Consider the following 20,124-nt stretch of genomic DNA (forward strand, 5'->3'; position numbering starts at 1 on the left):
ATTAGACACACACCACATACTACAAACATTTCATCCTATATTAAAGACTATGAGCCTTCAATAAAGTTATTATTAAGTGCACTTACCAGGGTCTACCATCTGCCCAGTGTGAGGTGCCGGACCATATGTCATGTGAGGAGAGATCGCTGTAGTAGATGTTGTCCTTGTCACCGTCATAGGGCTTAAAATGATATGAGTGTATTTAGTTTACATTCTACTTGAAACATGTTATGAAGAACATATCCTAGTTCAGTTCACGTGTGAGACTATTGAAGGATTGCATGTAACATATCTATGGGTTGTCTGATCACATTGTAGTAAATGTGACCATATATCCATACATGTTTGTGACGGTCATATAGGTTGATGTTCTCCATGACGTTGCCTCCCTGCAAGTGCATGGACATCTGATCTAGTGGGTGGATCTACTCTGGCTGTATTTGGAAATTAAAAGAATTAGTCAACAGACATTACTAACCAATTATGATTATGTACAACTTCTCACATATTTATTTAACTCCATTTACAAAACAACTGTGATGGTTACTAATTCATGCACATTTTCATATGCCATATAACAGTGTAAAATGAAATCTCCAGCAGTGATGGACCACTGTTTGTGAATAAGAAATTGGATGTTGACATTTCCATCACATAGAATTCTGGGACTTGTGGTGTGATCGACAAAAATAGACACATGAGAATCTAAATCACCATGAATAGTTGCACAAATTTGAAGCGACTTCCATAATTACATTAGCAGTTTATTATCAAATCCGCCTGCCCAATTTAAATGCAGACAGACCTTTGGTGTAACCATGGAGGAGACTACTTCTTCTCCACCGTGGTTACACCCCGTTGACAGGATGACAGAGTAAGGGTTGTAGGAGGTTAATCTCTATGTCCACCTACCTATTTTAGATGGGCGGACGGATTCGTTTTCACAGTCCGTCACCAACAGGAAAACCCTGGCAGCATGGGGCAGTGAGAACTATCTAATGCCCCCCCTAGCCATGGAGATATCTCCCATGGCCGGGGGGGGGGGGGGGGGAGGGGGGGGAGGGCATTATTTGGTTTATTTTCAAATGGAAAACCCAGATTCCGGATTTTTTTAATTTTTTATAAAAAATAAGTTTGGCGGATGCCTCCCTTATGTTGACGGAACCATGCGTCAAACTTAAAAAAGCACTGACAGGAACTGCTGTGACAGAGGTTCCTGACAATGCTTCAGAAATGACCGCCAGCTTGGTGGCCATTTCTAAATTTGGTGGGTGGGGACTACATAAGGGCGACGGAGTAATATACTCCGTCACCCTGATGGACTTACATCCGCCCACCAAGATATAAATGGGGCTGTTAGTGCTAAGTATTGAGAGATCCCACCAAGGCTGTATGGCGCAGATACAGCTACAAACAATGACGTCACAGTCTAGAGAGAGACGATATCTGGCAGCAGTGCAGTGAAAACTGGTTGAGATGTCATATTTTCCAAAATACAAATGTTTACTTTGCACCAGGGGGGACCTGTCAACAGAACAGCAGGAGCAGTGGCACCATGTCCCAGGGGTGTGAGCGTCCCACTGCACCCCAGTTGAAGCTGCATTTCTCTACCAAAGCAGGGGCGAGGTAACATTTTCCATTCTTGCTTTGAGGCCTATAGTGCCTGTACTGTGCCACTGCCCTGCAGATGCCATGCTGTAAATGTATTGTGCTGCCTAAATTAACTCCCAGTGTTAATTCTGCTGTCATCTCTTTCCCGCAGGCAAACGTAATCGTGCTCGACCTGGCGCCGAACTCCTTTGATGATCAATACATAGACTGTGCTGATGCAATGGAGCAAAGAATTATAACAGAGGGACTGTTACAAAAAGAACTATCCAGAAATAGTCAATTAAAACAGCAATGGGACAGTGCAACACAAGGCTGGGTAAAAAAGAAAAACAGCGGCTCGCTGCCCCCCCTCCCCAGGGGCTTCAAGGAGGAGTACGGGGTTGCACTGATGGCCTACACGGATAATGGCATTTACACGGAGTTCAACGCCGCGGTCCGGGAGGGCGGCCAGTCCCGAGCATATTACATGAACAATTTTCATTTCAAATCCTTCCACTTCTACCTGACCAGAGCTTTCCAGCTCTTAAAAGAAAGTTGCAAAACCCATGCCAAGGTTGTCTACAGGGGAGTGAAGGTTCAGCATTTGCCACCGACGGGATCAGACAAGAAAATGAGATTTGGTCAATTTACTTCAGCATCATTAAATAAAAAAATAGCAGAGGGATTTGGCTCAGCTTCCTTCTTCACCATAAGAACCTGCTTTGGAGTTCTCATTCAGAAGTATTCCTTTTATCCTCATGAGGCAGAGGTGCTGATTCCCGCGAATGAGGTGTTCACCGTGACCAACTACACGGAGCAAGACCACAGATTTGTACTAAACAGTACACAAAGGACCTGCAGTAACTATAACTGTGCATACCTAGACGGTAGGTATTTGAGGGACGCACTGTGCCTGTCAGCATCATTTTTTTGTGTGCAGATGCATAAAATGCATAGAACCTGGCCTATTATACTGATATGGATAGGAAATACTGTGGCCTTTGAGTGCATGTGGAGACCTTGGATCTGAAGTAGAGTCAGGGGGAATGGGGACATCTTCACACCTTCCCGCACCCTAATTACAAGAGCATTCGCATATAATGCACATGTAACAAGGCGATGGAATATCCCTCACGTTTATTACACTAAACTCTAAATCAGCCTATTTAGCTCACATAAAATAGTTTTTTCTTCATATTAATGCTGATATAGATCTGTTTCTCTGGCACTAGAAGGTCTGCACATCAAGTCCTTTATTTAAGCTTAAGACATTCTGACCAATCAGTAAACCCATGATTACTGCTCAAATACACAGGAGCAGGAAATAATTACACTAACCGGCGCTTCCTCACCCTGGGCCTGATTTACCAAGGTAAACTTAAATATTTGTGTAAGTTTACTATTTTTTGGTATTCACAAACTACAAGATTAATTTTACTACTAGTAATTTACCAGCTGCGGAAACTCTGCAGTCGGGCGGAGAACTCCGCACTTAAAAAGATATCTTTTTATATGCCGAGTTCTCGACTTTGTGGGCAGGTTGAATCACTAAGATAGTAGGCAGGCAGCGTATGGTCATGTACACGTGCATCCTCCTGGGAGTAGGGTGTTTTGATTTAGCAGTTTCTCTATTTGTGGTGGATCTCCCAATTCTAATCTTAAAAGTGACTAAAGTAACATAAATCTTCAGCGGTAATTTCTGGTAATGTTGGTGTTGTTTCAGCTTCCTGGGGTTTTTCTCAAAGATAATATATATTTTTTTTTTTAATTTGTTTATTGGTTGATTACAGCCATACAGATATTCTTAGACGACAGTGACAAATCTAGCAATATAACGTCAAGGCATAATGCATAATAGTCATCATGCAGTGGCATCATATTCAGTACGTCTACACATCTCTAGTTCCACCATAGGGGACACACAAATATCTCCACGATAATTATTCCACATCGACCACTTCCGATCCCACTTTTTTGGGCACCCCCTAGGCACAAAAACTTCAGTTTCTGCCAACATACACCTGTCTAGCTCTCTTGCCCATCCGGTAACGGGCGGGGGTTTGTTCCCCCCATCCTCTTCCCAGTTCTTGTTTGACCAGTGTGTATCCCAGTGTTGCGAATTGTTGTTCGATTTCCGTGAGATCCGTTGCCTCCTATATGTTCAGCAGTCCCAGTCGTGGTGTCAACACTACATCCTTACTCAAGGCCATCTGCATACGCTCTGATGCTCCCTCCCAGAGTACACGTATCTTTGGGCAGCTCCACAAAATATGATAAAAGGTGGCCTGCTGTCCACATCCCCTCAGACATAAATCGTCGGGTCTGGAGCCTATTTTTTGCCAAGGTCTTCCCTGTAATGTATTATCGGTGAAGTATCCTGAGTTGTATGAGCCTGAATTTCAGTGTGATGGCTGCCTCGCGAGGGAACATAAGGGCCGTCTGCCAGTCCTCATCACTTATTGGGCCTAAGTTGTCCTGACACCTCTCCCTAAGCTTTGGAAAGGTGTCCGGTAGATTATTACACAGCTTTTTATATGTGAGAGATATCGCTTTGGAACTCAAAGACCCATCTAACAGCCGGTCCTCCAATGGGGACGAGTTCGGTATATACTTAAGGGACGGAAAAGCCGCCAGGATTGCATGTCTAATTTGCAAATATCTGTACATTTCTCCCTGAGCCACGTGATATTGGCTCTGAAGCTCCCCAAATGTAAGTATAGCCCCCTTCTTGACCAGGTCCTTCACTTCCGAAATACTTATGAGGTCCCACTTATCGAACCCAGGCTGATAGCACAACATACCCAATTTCTGTGCATACCACAGCAGCGCTACCTTGGAGAGGACGCCCGCCCATCCCAAGTGTGAATTGACAACACGCCAAATTTCTAGTGTGTGTTTGGTAGGTCCGAAGAAGTTCTGTTTGTTCTTCCTATCACTGGTGTATAAGGCCCCCAGAAAACGGGAGCGATCTGTCTGGTAGCGGTCGAGAGCGTATGCTGGGTCGTTAGGGGGATGATACAGCCAATGGTTAACCGTCACCAATTGTGCCACCCATAGTAAAACTGCAGGTCAGGCAATGCAATACCTCCATACTACCAGCTTTTCGTAAGTTGCTTCAGTGACACCCTAGGGGCCTTCCCATCCCACAGCAATGCACGGATTTCCCCCTCCACTGCTCTAAAATACGAGTCGGGGACTCTATGTGGGCAGTTATGTAGAATGTAGAGGAAATGAGGAAGGGCTATCCAAGTGCTCTTTCTGGAGTGACATGTATTGGCCCCAGGAGCTGGGCCTAACCCCACAGCCAGCAGCCACGGTTAAAAGTCTGGGCATTAAATTGGACAGTGCCCTCTCAATGACCAACCAGGTTTCCACCGTGGTCGGCACTTGTACGGGTCTTTTAAGACAGTTGCGCAAACTAGTCCCTCTCCTCTCTCAGTCGATGCTACGCACAGTGGTCTCGGCCACCATAGTGTCAAGACTCGACTATGGCAATGCGCTCTACTTAGGCCTGCCAAAAATGCTAACAAACAGACTTCAGGTAGTCCTAAACGACGCCGCTAGACTTATTTTTAACCTACCGCGGAGAACGCATGCCTCTCCACTATTAAAAAGTCTACACTGGCTGCCAATTGGACAGAGGTCCGTTTTTAAAAGCCTCTGTATAGCCCATAAAGCCATCTATGGGAAGGCCCCGACCTACATAAAGGAGCGGATTGAGATATACAGACGGAAAGAAATCTCAGGTCCTCTGATGCCAAACTCCTTGTATGTCCTCGTTTTAAGCTGGCCACAATGGGAGGGAGATCCTTTTCGGTTTTACTACCGAACCTTTGGAACGCCCTGCCTGAGACTCTCCGAAAGGAGGGGAATCTACTCCGTTTCAGGAAAGCCTTGAAAACTAACTTGTTCAGAACAGCACTTAGCTTAGCTTAGGCACTCCACCCTTTTCATATCCCGGATGTTATGTTTGGTGGTCAAAGCGCCCTGAGACCTGTAGGTGACCCGGCGCTATATAAACCCACTATAACAATAACAATAGCAAGGGCTAGCATCTTAAAAAGTGCAGGGCGACCCACCAGTGAGAGAGGCAGGGACCTCCAATGTTTCACATCCGCGCGCAGTCGAGCCAATGGGGGGGCTAAATTGGAACTATAAAAACGAGCTGGATCCGAAGTGATATAAATCCCCAGCTGTCGAAACCCCTCCTCTGCCACCGCTATGGTGTAACCTGCAGGAAGTTGGGGAACCTGACTATGCAGCATAAACAAGACGGATTTGTGCCAGTTGATCGCATACCCGAATATTTACCAAAATTCGTGAAGATGACGAGTACCACGCTGAGCGATTTTTCACAGGGATGCTAAATACAGCAGTATGCCTTCTGCATATAAAGATATGCGATCCTCTACATCAGTCGCCCAGCGCATCCCTCGCACCATCATTTCTCGGCGCTCCTAGGCCTCGAGAGGCTCCAGTAAAAGGGAGAATAGCAGCGGGGATAGCGGGCATCCTTGTCTGGTGCCCCTACATAGCCCAAATGTCCGGGACGTGTAGCCGTTAACCCTTACCTGCCCCAGGACGTCAGTATATAGGAGCTTTACCCAGGCTATAAATTTAAGGCCCAATCTCACCCTTTCTAGGACTTCGAATAAATAGGGCCACTCTATGGAATCGAAGGCCATTGAGGCATCAAGAGACAGCACTGCAGCATATTCCTCGATGTATTCCCTTCTAGCCAGCACGTTGTGTAGACGCCGGATATTAAGGGCCGTGTTTCTCCCTGGCATAAACCCAGACTGATCCGGGTGGATCAGTGATGTAATAATCGTCACTAGCCTGTTAGCCAGGACTTTCGCCAAAACTTTTGCCTCTACATTTATCAGCGAGATGGGTTTGTAGAAGCTGCAACTATCTGCCGGATTACCCGGCTTGTGGATTACCACAATGGTAGCTAACCGTTGGTCCACTGGTAGCCGACCTACTTCCAAGCTTTCCTCATACATAACCCTTAGGTGTGGCACAGTTAGAGAGGCAGTGGCTTTCAAAAACTCCACCGGTACACCATTGGGCCCCATCGCTTTCCCTGATTTAATCTGCCCTATCGCCTTGCTCATTTCCTCATTCGAGAGATCGCTGTCTAGGGTCTCCCTCTCCGGGTCTGAGAGGGTTGGTATGTCACTATCTCGGAGAAGCTGACGTGAATCCTCAGCCGTGTAGTGGGTAGAGGGGAAGTACACCCTTTCCCGATGATTGGTGAACTCCTCCGCTATATCCGCGGATGTGTCACAATACTACCTCCCACTGTTGTCAAGTTAGGTACCCATCTCGTTCCCTGCTCTTGCCTCTCCAACCACGCTAGCATCCTGCTTGCTCTATCTCCCATCTCATATATTCTATGCTGGGTGCTGCGATGTTCAGCCAACATGTGCTCCCTAGTTTTTATCCGATATTCGTCCTGCTTTAATAGAAGCCTATGGCTAGTGTCTGATGAGGGATCCTGTGCATGTTCCTGCTCCGCTTCAAGGAGATCTGCCTCCGTCTGGACCAGAAGTTCACGCTTCTTAGCAATGTATCCTGACTTTGAAGATAAAGCTTGCCCTTTCAGGACCAACTTATATGCTTCCCAGAGTGTGTGTGCAGATTCAACCGAACCCACGTTTTCAGTGAAATAATTCTCTGTTTGAGTACGGAGATCCGCCCTGATGTCCGGGATATGTAGGAGCCATGGATTGATGACAATGGTGGTACGCAGCTGCCGTTCTCAGTGCGTGTACTTTACCCAGACTGGGGAATGACCTGATATGCCCCTTGGCAAGACTCGAGACAGGGAAAAACACCCTATGGAGGACAGGTGCATAAGAAAGTGCGTGACAAGCTCTGATGCACATTAGAGAAGTATATGAATAAATTCCCGGTGGGTTGAATCGCTCGGCCTATGTCAGTCAGCCCCATTGCCCCCGCAAAATCTGCCATTACCCAGTAGATTTTGCTTTGGACCTCAGGGGATGACGATCAACGGTGTCATCTAAAGTCATATTATAGTCCCCACCCATGATTAATGTTCCTTCCCGGAGTCCCGTCAGCCTACCACCAAGGTCCTCCAGTGCTAATTTGCCTAGGGCGGGCGGCAAGTAAACTAAGAGTATATTTATATCTCGTCCATCCCACTGGGCCTCCACCCTTGCGAACCTGCCTCCTGGATCCGCCCATGTCTTATGGACTATAAGACACCCACGAAGAGACACCAGTTTTAAAACATCTTACGTTGTGAAAATATATATTTAAAAAGAGTTTAATAAGAAGATAGGTTGAAACAATATAGACCTCCCTTGCTCTTTTGATTTCTGGTTAGATCTTGTTTTACAGGAATGCTTATCCGTACATGTATATAGCATCCTCTTTTTCAAAAATATTTGGGCTAACATATTTGAAAAAGATGCAAAAAGTTAATATATGTATATATATAGGTGTAAAAAGTAATGTATATATATATGTTTGGTTTGTCATTGCACCTAAATATTGGTTTGTAAATCAACAAACCTTTGTGGTAAAATTTTCTAATTTACAAAAAAATAAAGTACCAGTCAGTAATTTGTGTTATGTTTGGGATTGGGTATGGAGGTATATAAATGAGGTAGAATTTGTTTCGTGAATATGATTAGTTTCATTTAGGAGAAGATCATTTATATTGCTCTTCCATAAATAGATTGTTTGAATTAGACCTAAGGCATCGCTTTTTTTTAATAATATGTTATTTACCCAGATGCCATTGGCTTACCGGGTTCCCCCTTTTTTGTGATAGTTTATGGACTATAAGAGGCGTAGTTTTCTTAACAAGGATTTCTATCCCCCTTGACCCCATAGTGTAGTCTGCGTGTACCAGGAGTGTGTACCCCCATCCAGTGAGGGCCTCAGTCTTTTGTCCCACCATGTGTGTTTCTTGCAGCAAAACCACATCTGGGGCATATCGCTTCAGCTACTGTTGCACTATCCCTACCTTGATCTTACCGCCCACCCCATTGACATTCCAGGTTAACACAGAAAGTATCCTATCTCTATTCCCCCCCCCATAGCTGTTTGTATTCCCATTCCCTAACATACGGATCAATTCAACCAGAGAAGAAAGTCGCAATATCACACTCTGCTTTGTTCGTCTAAGCTTCACCACGGCCACTTTGCGCAGTAATTTCACAAAACCACATTTTGTACCAATAAAACGATAAACAGGTAAACTCCCCCCTCCTCCAAACCCCTTAATATCCACCCCTCCCCTGCCTGTGGATTTAGAACTACCCACTTCCAAACATGGCAGAGTGCCTCTCTCCCCCCCTGAAATGCAGAAAATGCACAGGGTTAGTCAACTCCCGTCCCCATATGTATACATCACAACCATCTGGAATTTTGTGATCCACTTTTTCATTAATCCAGTCTCGTTCAAATCACATCAGTTAAACCCACCAGTCTCAGTCTATCCATTAGGTCCCATCTGACATCTCAAGCACTAATGGGTATCACAAATCATATCTCTCACCCCCCCATACTTGCGCTTTCAGCTAGGCCCCGTTTCTCTCAGGAACAGTCTCCAAGGGTTGTCACTCCCGCTCCTGTGTCTGAGGTTAGTCCTCCGCTGAGCCGTTGTTTGTATCCTCTGTCCGGGCATCCCTGTGCTGGCCGGACCTGCCGGAGCGGTCCCTTCTGCGACCCCCTGCAGTAGTCCAACCTTCCATCCAGTCCCAAGCTGCCTCTGGCGACTCGAAGAACCACGATCTGCCATCCGATTCCACTCTCAGCTTCGCGGGGAAAAGCATTGCATATTTTACCTCGCGGTCTCGCAGTTCCCTCTTCACCGCCTGAAAGCTGCGATGTTGGGCCTGGACCGGGTGTCAACGTGTGGAGATGCCCGGTCTGCCAGTCTGGGCTTCCCGCCACTGCCTCCCTGCGGCCCGACCCCCTGACAGCCCATTCACCGTCCCACTCCCACCACCCAGCTGCTCCTCCCTCTCATCAACGCTCTTATGCAGACCGCGATGCGGCCACGTGCAGTGGGTGCGCCCGTCCGCGCCTGGACCACGCCCAGCGCCAGAGCCCCTGGATCCCGCGACCGCCACAACACCCGTCTCCACTACGCCACCGGAACCCTCCACCCAACACTGGACGATCAAGCACCTGCTACCTGGCCGCCCTGAAACGCACCCACGGACCCTTCACCTGCCGAAAATGCAGCTACACCAGCATCCAGCCCTCCAACCCATCCGCCAATCAATCCAACCACCTTCACTGCATCCTCTTAAACACCCGCTCTGCCAGGAAACATGCCATCGAACTCTGGGACCTACTCGACACCCACACCCCTGACGTCACATTCCTGACCGAGACCTGACTGAACTCCTCCTCAGCACCCGACATCGTCATAGCCATCCCGGAAGGCTACAAGGTCATCGACAAGGACCGCACCAACGGAGTGGGAGGAGGAATCATCATCATCAACAAGAACACCCTCAACATCTCGACTAACGACGCTGACACCCTCTGCACCGCCGAACACCTGCACTTCCAGATCCACACAGACCCCAACACCAGCCTCAGAGGAACACTCGCCTACAGACAGTTCTGCGACTCCATCACCGACCTCGTCAGCACGCACGCCCTCAAATCCATGGACTACATCCTCCTCGGGGACCTGAACTTCCACCTCGAGAACAACGACCACAACTCCTTCACCCTAATCGATAACCTCGCCAACCTCAGACTCAGGCAACTCGTCACAACATCCACCCACTCCGCCGGCTACACGCTGGACCCGATCTTCTAGGCAAGCACCCACGTCTGCTTCAACCACACCACCGAACTCCACTGGACCGACCACCGCTGCATCCACTTCACCTTTCGGAAACCCTTCACGCCCCACCGCACCCAACAGATGCAACACCGCTGCTGAAGCAAAGTCACCGATGACCAGCTAACCACCACCCTCGCCCAAAGCCCACCCGCAGACCCGACCGACCCAGACGCCGCAGCCCACAACCTCAGACAATGGATCGAAGACTGCGCCAACGCCCTTGCCCCAATCAAGAAACCCTTCACCAGCCACACCAGAAAGAATGCAAGCTGGTTCTCCCAAGACCTCCAGGTTTCCAAGAAAACCTGCCGTAAGTTAGAGAAGAACTGGACCCGCGAACGAACCCCGGAAAGCTACGCAGCTCACAAGGACGCCACCCGCAACCACAACCACCTCATCAGATCCGCCAAGGGAGCCTCCTTCAAAGACCGCCTAGATAACAACGCACACAACAACAAAGAGCTCTTCAACATCGTGAAAGAACTCTCCAACCCCAACTCCAGCGCCAACGACATCCCACCCTCGCAAGAACTGTGCGACTCACTGGCCACCTTCTTCCACTGCAAGATCACGGACATCCACAACAGCTTCAACACTGCGACCGCCCGAGGGCGCTAGAGGGCGCACTGCAGCATGGCCGCACTGCTGTGAGGCTCCTGCAGCCTGGAGCGTTGATCCGACCATTGATCCTTCTTGATCGTCGCCTGTTCTTCCTCTGACCCCGGATCCTTGGAGGGGGTGCCGCTGTCCGCACTCGGTCCAACTCCTACGAGAATCGGAGCTTCCTGGCCGAAGTTACAGGTTGATGAAATTATCCCCGACGGACGCTCTGGAGGAGAGGTGCTCTGCGGTCCGGCGTCTCTGCCTACTCGAGTCCGCGGCTCCACACGTGGGGTAAGGGCCCTAACTCGTGTCTCTCGGAGAGACTCCCTGGTGAGGCGCTCTGCTGCGGGCGGCGGTTGTGGCCGGCGCTTGGATCCCGCACGGGCTCGTGCGAGGCTATGTTGGTGGCGATGCGCTGTGCAGAGGCGGGGGCGGCGCATCACAGGCACCGGACCGGCAGCCGTTTCGTGTGACGGCCATTGCACAGACGGGAGTGGCGGGGTGCCTGCGCCTGCTCGTGCCCCCGTCTGTAGTATGTCGGTGCCCGCCTGGGAGGTCTGCTGGGCATATACGGCGGTGGAGACGGCAGTGGAAGACGGCGCTGAGGGGGATTACCGGACATACTGCTGAGGCACTACACAGGCACTAATTGGCGCCATTGCGATCACCGGAGCTGTGGGCTGGTGCAGACGGCCGTGGGAGATGGTCTTTGACGCTGGTGACCTCAATATATAACTATACACGCTACAGCGCTAGCTGTTTGGTCGGAGTGCCACTTTTCTCATCCTGCTCTCTATTACGTGCTGCTTGTTCTGGGGCAGTTCAACCTGACGCCTGGGCAGCGTCGCTACTGCTGGTGCTGGGTCCTGCACACTACCCTTGGTGCTGCTTAGGGATGGGGTCTACTTTCCTGATTTTTCGTGCGTAGGGCTGTGTTGCTGTTGTGCCCACTCGGGACTACTTCACCTGCTGCCGTGGGGGCTATCCTCTGCTGATTAAGGAGTGACCACTTTTGGGACTGCCAGGGGGAGCTATCCCCTGTGGACTGCGTCTGAATCGTGCAGGGGCCTGATCACTGCAGCCCGTTCTGGGACTCTTGTGTGCTGTACATACTGGCCTGGGGACGAAAGACGCACCGGTCGGATCACGTGGCGGTAAGGCCTACAGTCTCTTTGTTCCTCATTGTGGACTTCTGCGGGTGCTGCCACCGTCTGCAGGCGTGTTGACATGGGGAAACCGGACAATAAACAGCCTAAACTGTCCTTTGATTCTATGGCGGCCAGGAGGGGTGCTCGTCTTGCACAGGAGGCCGGGAGCTCAAGATCCCCCCCCCCCACCTGTTGTTGACGCTGCTCCGCAGCCAGTTGCCCCGGACTTCCAACAGATGATGCAGGAAATACGGCAGGGGTTTGCCACCATAGTGGATAAGGTGGATAAATTATCCTCGCGAATGGACGCAGTTGTGCAAAAACTTGATGTGCATGAAGAGCGCCTCAATACGGCGGAACAACGCATCTCGGATCATGATGATACTGCAGCCACTCATACGACTCAACTGGCAAGAATGGAGAATATCCTGCGGGTGATAGCTGCTAAGAATGAGGAGTTGCAGGCGAGAAGCCGGCGTAACAATGTACGCGTGGTGGGCGTACCGGAGACGACAAATGTGGGGAGGATGGAGACGTATGTCGAGAGGCTCCTGGTCGGTGCGATTGGAGCGGAGGCGTTTTCTACGCAATTCATTGTGGAGCGGGCACACTGTTCCCTTGGACCGCGGCCAGCCACGGGTACCCCACCGCGCCCTATCATTGCACGACTCCTGAACTACTGAGACCGTGACGCGGCTCTTGGGGCGGCTCGCACTGCCCGTACGCTCTCCTTTGAAGGGGTCAACTTCACTATATACCCAGACTTCACGCCGGTGGTGCAAGATCAGCGGCGCAAATTCCTGGCGGTTAAGAAAAAACTTAGAGAGCTGCAGGTGGACTATGCTCTGCTGTACCCTGCGAAGCTGAGAGTGACCCATCAGGCAAAACAAAATTTTTTCACGAACCCACAACAGGCGGAGGACTTTGTGAAGCGCCTCAGGCGAGAACGGGCTGCGAACGACCGACGAGCTGAGGAGGGACAGGAGGGGTCCCAGTCGGCGGAGGAAGATGCCTGATCCTACCTATTTCAGTACTGTGGCAGATGTGCACTCTTTGAACGGATCTGTGGGTGGCCGCTCCCGTTGACTGTACTCTCCTGGCCTTGTACTTTTGATAATTGCTGTGAGGGTTAACGGATTGGACCATATGAGTGCTACTGAGGGTCGCTGTAGGGACGATGGCTGATGATGGTAATATGCTCCAGGCACCCACCCCCCCACTGCGCCTGGGCCGTGCATACGACCTGCGAGAGGGAGCACGACGTGGTGTGAGGGGGTGGTCATGTGCACCTCTGGAGGGCACCCCGAAGGGAATGCCCTACTTTTGTTGAGTTTCTTTTTGCGAATGTCTTGTTTGGTGGCTGGGGGGATGGGTGGGGGGTGAGTGGGGGTCCTGACAGGTTGGGGTTAGTCAGGTGGGAGGGGGGGGGAGGCACTGCGTCAACAGTGCGTGTTCCACTTGGTACTCGGGGTTGGGGTGATGCTGGATGCGACTGTGCATCGGTCATGTCTGCCTATTGGGATTCCTGTCTTGGGTCGTTCGAGACCGTATTGGGTCTGGACTGTCCGACTGCGCATAGGGGGGGTCCTATGCCTTCTTCTCAGTGTTGCCATTGCCGTGAGGGAGGAGATGGACGAAGGGGGGGTCCTCCTGATGCGAACATTGTCAATGCTGGTAGGACGCTATATGCAGGGGTTGCATTGTTGTTGGGGCTGAATGCGTGTCTGTTGCACGTGTGTTGTTCTTTGGGGCTGGGAGGGGGGTGTATGGATCTGGGGATGGAAGAAGGCAGAGATGGATGTGGTGTGAGGTCACCATGGGGGGTGGTGTATGTAACTGTAGCGGTCAACTGCTCTGGGCCGGGGACGTGGGATTGTCCAATGGTTACGTATGTCCCGTTGCACATTGATCACGGGTGATGCCGGATAATGTATTAGATAGGATATCGATCTTGTCCTGGAATGTGCGTGGGCTCAATGATGCCAGGAAATGTAGGAATGTGCTACAATATCTAGATAGACATGCAATACAGATAGCTTTACTGCAAGAGACACATCTGCGTCGGACGATTGAGCCTACATTTGGAGGGAAATGGGCCACAGTGAGGAAGTTTTCGTCATACTCATCATACGCACGTGGGGCTGTTATACTGATTAAGAAATCACTCTCTTTCCAGGAGTTGGGAGTGCGGGTGGACCCAGAAGGGAGATATGTGTTATTGTGGGGGAGGCTTGGGCAGGTCACAGTGCTCTTTGTGAATTGTTACGCACCAAATGTTGATACGCCTGCTTTTTTTCTTACACTCTGGGGTCATGTTATTGCTGTGGAGGCCTCGCACATTGTCTGGGGTGGTGACTTCAATCTAGCAATGCGGGCAATGGAGGATAGGTCGGAAGGGAGTTCTCGGTACAATGTACAAGCTAGAGATGTGTTGCAGGGCATTGTGGAGGAGGCAGGTCTGGTAGATAGCTGGAGATATGCTCACCCGGGGGGGAGAGAGGGTACGCAGTTCACGGCGCAGGCTCGCACCTGGACGCGGTTGGACTATGTGTTTTTGTCAAGGGGTCTTGTCATAGGGATACACAAGGTGGTACATCTCCCCAGGACATACTCTGACCATTGCCCGGTTAAGGTTATGCTGTTCTGCCGGGGCTTCACAGACCGCGGCCGCCCTGGAGGCTATTTCCTTCTGCCCTATTAGATCCCATATTCAAGGCAGAGCTTGGGGAGGAAGTGGAGGCGTTTTTTCCAAGGAATAGGGGATCTGTAGATAGTGTGGAGATGGTTTGGGAGGCGTTTAAGGTAACGATCCGGGGTGTCACTATCTCCAAGGGCTGTGGTGTGCTTAAGACCATTGTTCGTACTCTTGAAGGGTTGGAGACTGACTTAAAACTACTGGAACATAGAATGCAGGCTGGCTCTGATTCCGAACTTATGCGCCAGTTTAGGGACAAACTGTCCGAGTATGAGGAGGAAGCGGCCAGGGAGGTGAATCACAGGGGGAAATACTGGACGGCGGGAAGGTACTGCTAGGGTGAGAGGCCTGGGAAGGTACTTGCTGCGCTCACGAGACACCAGAGGTATAGTGCAGATGTGTTGGAATTGGTCTTGCCGGATGGTACACGTTGTCGGGACACGAAGGAGATTCAGGAGATGTTTGTGCAGCACTACGCGCAGTTGTATACTACACAACAAACGGAAAAGGTGAGATATGGGGGATTTCTAGATGATCTGGCGCTATGCTGGCTATCGGACGACCATAGGGCGTTCCTTGGTAGGCCCCTTGAGGTAGAGGAGATCAGAGGCGCCATCATGTCTCTGAATAATGGGAAAGCAACGGGGTTGGATGGGCTCCCTGCCGAGTTTTACAAATGTTATGTGGATATTATGGCTCCGGTGCTCAGGGATGTCTTTGAGAAGTCTCTTGAGGTAGGGATACTACCAGGGTCCATGAGGGAGGTGGCTATCACCTCATTACTTAAACCGGGCAAGGATCCCCTAGACGTAGGGTCCTACCGGCCTCTCTCATTGCTTAACTGCGACGTCAAGATATTGGCGAAAGTCCTGGCGGCCCGGCTCTCGGAGCTTATGCCTATCATCGTATTGCCGGATCAGTCCGGTTTTGTGCCTGGACGGGCGACGTCGCATAATCTTCTAACGCTATTCTCTCTGATCCCGACGATAGCTCCGGACCTCCCTGTGGCCGCCGTTTTCCTGGATGCTACGAAAGCGTTTGATTCTGTGGAATGGGGTTACCTGGTAGATGTTTTATGTAGAATGGGGTTTCCTCGGATCTTTATTTCATGGGTCAAACTGTTGTACACTGAGCCGGTGGCGAGGGTGGTTGTGAACGGTGTGCTCTCCCCCCAATTCCCCATCACGAGGGGGACCAGACAGGGGTGTCCTCTTTCCCCCCTTTTATTTGCTATTGCCATAGAGACTCTTGCCTGTAGAATTCGCCAATTGCATAAACAAAGTGCGTTTAATTGTTTTCAGCGCCAAATAGGGATTTCTTTATATGCGGATGATGTTACGTTATATGTGAGAGATCCGCAGGCGAATCTCAATGCGCTACTATGAGAGCTTGTTGCCTTTGGAGGCATATCTGGAGTACATATTAATTGGCAAAAATCTCAATTCTTCCCACTCACTGCAGCGGTTCACCGATTCCCACTGGACTACCCTCTGGAGTGGTGTGATTCGGATCTACGTTATCTGGGCATTGTGGTGTCTCTGGACAGGGAGGAAACTATTAGGCTTAATTATGGCATCGCTATTACCAAACTGGCGGATAACATCACCAGATGGATGTCTTTGCCTCTGTCTATGGCGGGTAGAGCGTCACTAATAAAAATGGTGATCCTACCCCGCTTCCTGTACTTATTTCAGAATATTCCCTATCACCCGGGGGCGTATTTTTTTAAACGTCTCCGTTCGGAGCTGATTCGTTTGTTCTGGGGGGGCAAACAACCGAGATTAGCATGGTCTACCTTAACGCTGCCCTATGATAGAGGTGGCTTTGACATCCCTGATTTTGAAATTTATTATATGAGCGCTCAAGCGCATTATGCATATCACTGGATGCGCCCCACGCCATTTATGCCTCAGATAGCTGCTGAACAGTGGGTTGCACATCCTCTGCCGTTGGAGGGCATGGTGATGGGTAATGTCGGTGATGTGGATACACACCAGACTACGGTGACTTGCACGGTCGATGCTTGAAAGCGTGTAGCGAAGGCATTAGATCTCGCATTCCTCTACTCGCCTGCGCTACCCCTGGCTTATCATCCTGCCTTGTCCTTGCTACAGGAAACAGGGTTTCAGCGCATGTGCAAGCGTCTTGGGACGCTCGCATGGGGGGATCTGTTCCGCGAGGGCACTTTTCGTACCCGTGAAAGGTTTTTTGGGGTAATGGAGCCTTCTCCTTTAGACATGTTTTATTATGTTCGGCTACGGCAGGGCCTCCGGACGCTGCTGCCTGGATTCCCAAAGGAACCGGGAGTGGTTTTACCGCTTCACGTGATGTTACTCTCCGACGGACGTCACTTGGTCTCTAAATTATATGGCACCATCAGGAAACAGCAAGTTGCACCGGCTAGTCGTGTGCGCGAACAGTGGAACGTTGAGCTCGGCATCACCATATCTGATGAGCAATGGGCCTACTGTTGTGGCGTGACTGCCAATATCTCGTCTAGCTGCCGTCTAAAAATCATACACTATAAATTCATACAAAGATTCTACTATACTCCGGCTAGAAAATTCAGATTCCGCTTAGCGGAGGACGATAGGTGTGCTCGCTGCCGGGCGGCGGGGGCAGATTTCCTCCACTTGGCATGGGAATGTGGGGCCATTTTTGAATATTGGGTGCAGGTCCATGACGCCCTACAGGTCATGACCGAAGATGCGGTGTTGTTTGACCCCGTAGTGATGCTTTTGGGGTATACTAAGGAGGTGCCGGCACTTTATCGTAGATTTGTGGACGTGGTTCTACTGTTGGCAAAACGGCGAGTGGCCTGCTGTTGGGGTCGGGGCAGGGTGCCAAAATTCAAGGAATGGCTGGGCGATGTCATATATTGTCAGGACCAGTACAATGTATATGCCGAAATGATGCCTGTACGCTGTAGGCCTAGGGATTTTTGGAGCCCGTTGCAGGTATACTTACTAACAAGGACTGTGCAGGATTCTGAATCGGAGAGTGAAGATCGTGCTGGGATTGGTTAGGAGCGCAACGCTTACTGGAAAACCAGCTATGCCTATCGGATTACATGAGCCACAACGGATGGGGCTGATTTTTTTTGCCCTACTAGTATGATGCTTGTGTGGGTCATGCTGTATAGTCACTGGGGTTATGGTGATCGGCTACTGAGTGCTTTCTTAAGGGTGCTAGGGGTGCCTCAGCCGAGCAAGTTTCGAACTGCGGGGGAACACTGACTACGTTGGTACTAGCGGCCTGCATGGGCATGTGCATGATTAAGATCTACAGTACTGTGGTTCCTAACTGTTCTCTGCTGTTGTGTTGTACACCGCTCGCTTGCGGAATGTCTATTCTTGCATTGGTCTATATTGTGCTGTGCCCAGGCATGGAAAATGGACTTTTAACACCGGCTGCTGTAATGTACTGTCTCTGTATCTACGCCTGAATTGTATATGCACTACTGATGTCACCTGCTTTTCTTCCAATAAAGGTTTAAAAAAAAAAACACTGCGACCGCCCCGGCAACCACCGACAGCTTCAACACCGCGACCGCCACAGTAACCACGAGACACCCACAACCACCACTCGCACCAACCACCTGACCTCCTAGACCAGCATAGACAACAACGACACCATCAAGATCATGAACTCCGTACACTCCAGATCCCCAACAGATCCATGCACTCACCACATCTTCAACAGGGCCAGCACTGTCATCGCACCCCACCTCCATCAACAGCTCCCTCAAGACAGCGACCTTCCCAGAGAACTGGAAGCACGCCCAGATAAACGCCCTACTGAAGAAACACACGGCTGACCCCAAGGACCTCAAAAACTTACGACCCATCTCCCTGCTCCCGTTCCCGGCGAAGGTCATCGAGAAGGCTGTCAACATACAACTAACCAGGTTTCTCGAGGAAAACAGCATCCTGGACTCGTCCCAGTCCAGATTTCGTCGCAACCACAGCACCGAGACAGCCCTCCTTACCGCCACCGACGACATCAGAACCCTGCTAGACAGCGGTGAAACCGCTGCCCTCATCCTCCTGGACCTGTCGGCCGCCTTCGACACGGTCTGCCACCACACCCTACACGCACGCCTCCACGACGCAGGGATTCAAGAGAAGGCCCTGGACTGGGCCACCTCCTTCCTCTCCGGTAGAACACAGAGCATTCGCCTTCCTCCCCTCCGCTCCGAAGCCACCGAGATCATCTGGGGCGTACCCCAGGGCTCTTCGCTCAGCCCCACTCTGTTCAACGTCTACATGGCCCCGCTCGCCCGCATCGCCCGACTACACAACCTCAACATCATCTCCTACGCCGACGATACCCAGCTGATCCTCTCCCTCACCAAAGACCCTCACACAGCCAAAGTCAACCTTCACGAGGGAATGACGGCTGTCGCCGACTGGATGAGAAACAGCCGGCTGAAATTGAACTCAGACAAAACAGAGGTCCTAATCCTCGGGTCCACCCCCTTGGCATGGGGCGACTCCTGGTGGCCCTCCTTGCTAGGAACAGCCCCCTCACCCACCGACCACGCCCGCAACCTAGGGGTCATCCTCGATTCGACCCTCTCCATGACAAAGCAGGTCAACGCCGTCTCCTCCTCCTGCTTCAGCACCCTCCATATGCCTAGGAGGATCTACAAGTGGATCCCCACCGAGACCAGAAGGACGGTCACCCAACCTCTCGTCAGCAGTAGACTGGATTACGGAAACATGCCAAAGTCAACCCCCTCCTGAAGAAACCCTCTGCAGACCCGACAGACCTCAAGAACTTCAGGCCCATCTCCCTGCTTCCTTTCGCAGACAAGGTCATCGAAAAGGCTGTCAACACCCAGCTTGCAAATTTCACTGAAGCTAACATCCAGAACATCTACCAATCCGGATTCCTCAGCAACCACAGCACAAGACCACCCTATTCGCCACCACCGACAACATCCGCTCCCTCCTCGACCAGGGTGAAATGGCAGTCCTCATCCTCCTGGTCCTCTCGGCTGCCTTCGGCACCGTCTCCCACTGCACCCTAATCATGAGACTCCACAACAATGACATCCGTATTAAGGTCCTCAACTGGATTTGCTCCTTCTATACTGGCAGAACTCAGCGGGTCAGACTCCCCGCTACCTCTCGGAAACAACAGAGGCCAACTGTGGAGTGCCCCAATGCTTCTCCCTCAGCCCCACCCTCTTCACCATCATCATGGCCCTCCTTGCAACCATCGTGAGGAACCACAGGCTCAAC

The 20,124-nt window shown here is 50.7% G+C and overlaps 1 protein-coding gene across 2 annotated transcripts in view; it reads left to right on the forward strand.

The window, feature by feature from the left end:
* Positions 1 to 20,124, forward strand: part of LOC144773554 (ecto-ADP-ribosyltransferase 5-like) — a 358,428-nt gene that overhangs the window by 210,053 nt on the left and 128,251 nt on the right. For both annotated transcript variants that reach the window (XM_078658649.1, XM_078658650.1), the window contains exon 3: positions 1,763 to 2,477. In XM_078658649.1, coding sequence (XP_078514775.1) covers positions 1,763 to 2,477 — 715 coding nt within the window. The remainder of the gene's footprint in view (positions 1 to 1,762; positions 2,478 to 20,124) is intronic.

This window comes from Lissotriton helveticus, chromosome 8 (genome assembly GCF_964261635.1).
Source record: "Lissotriton helveticus chromosome 8, aLisHel1.1, whole genome shotgun sequence".
In the NCBI taxonomy this organism is placed as follows: domain Eukaryota; kingdom Metazoa; phylum Chordata; class Amphibia; order Caudata; family Salamandridae; genus Lissotriton; species Lissotriton helveticus.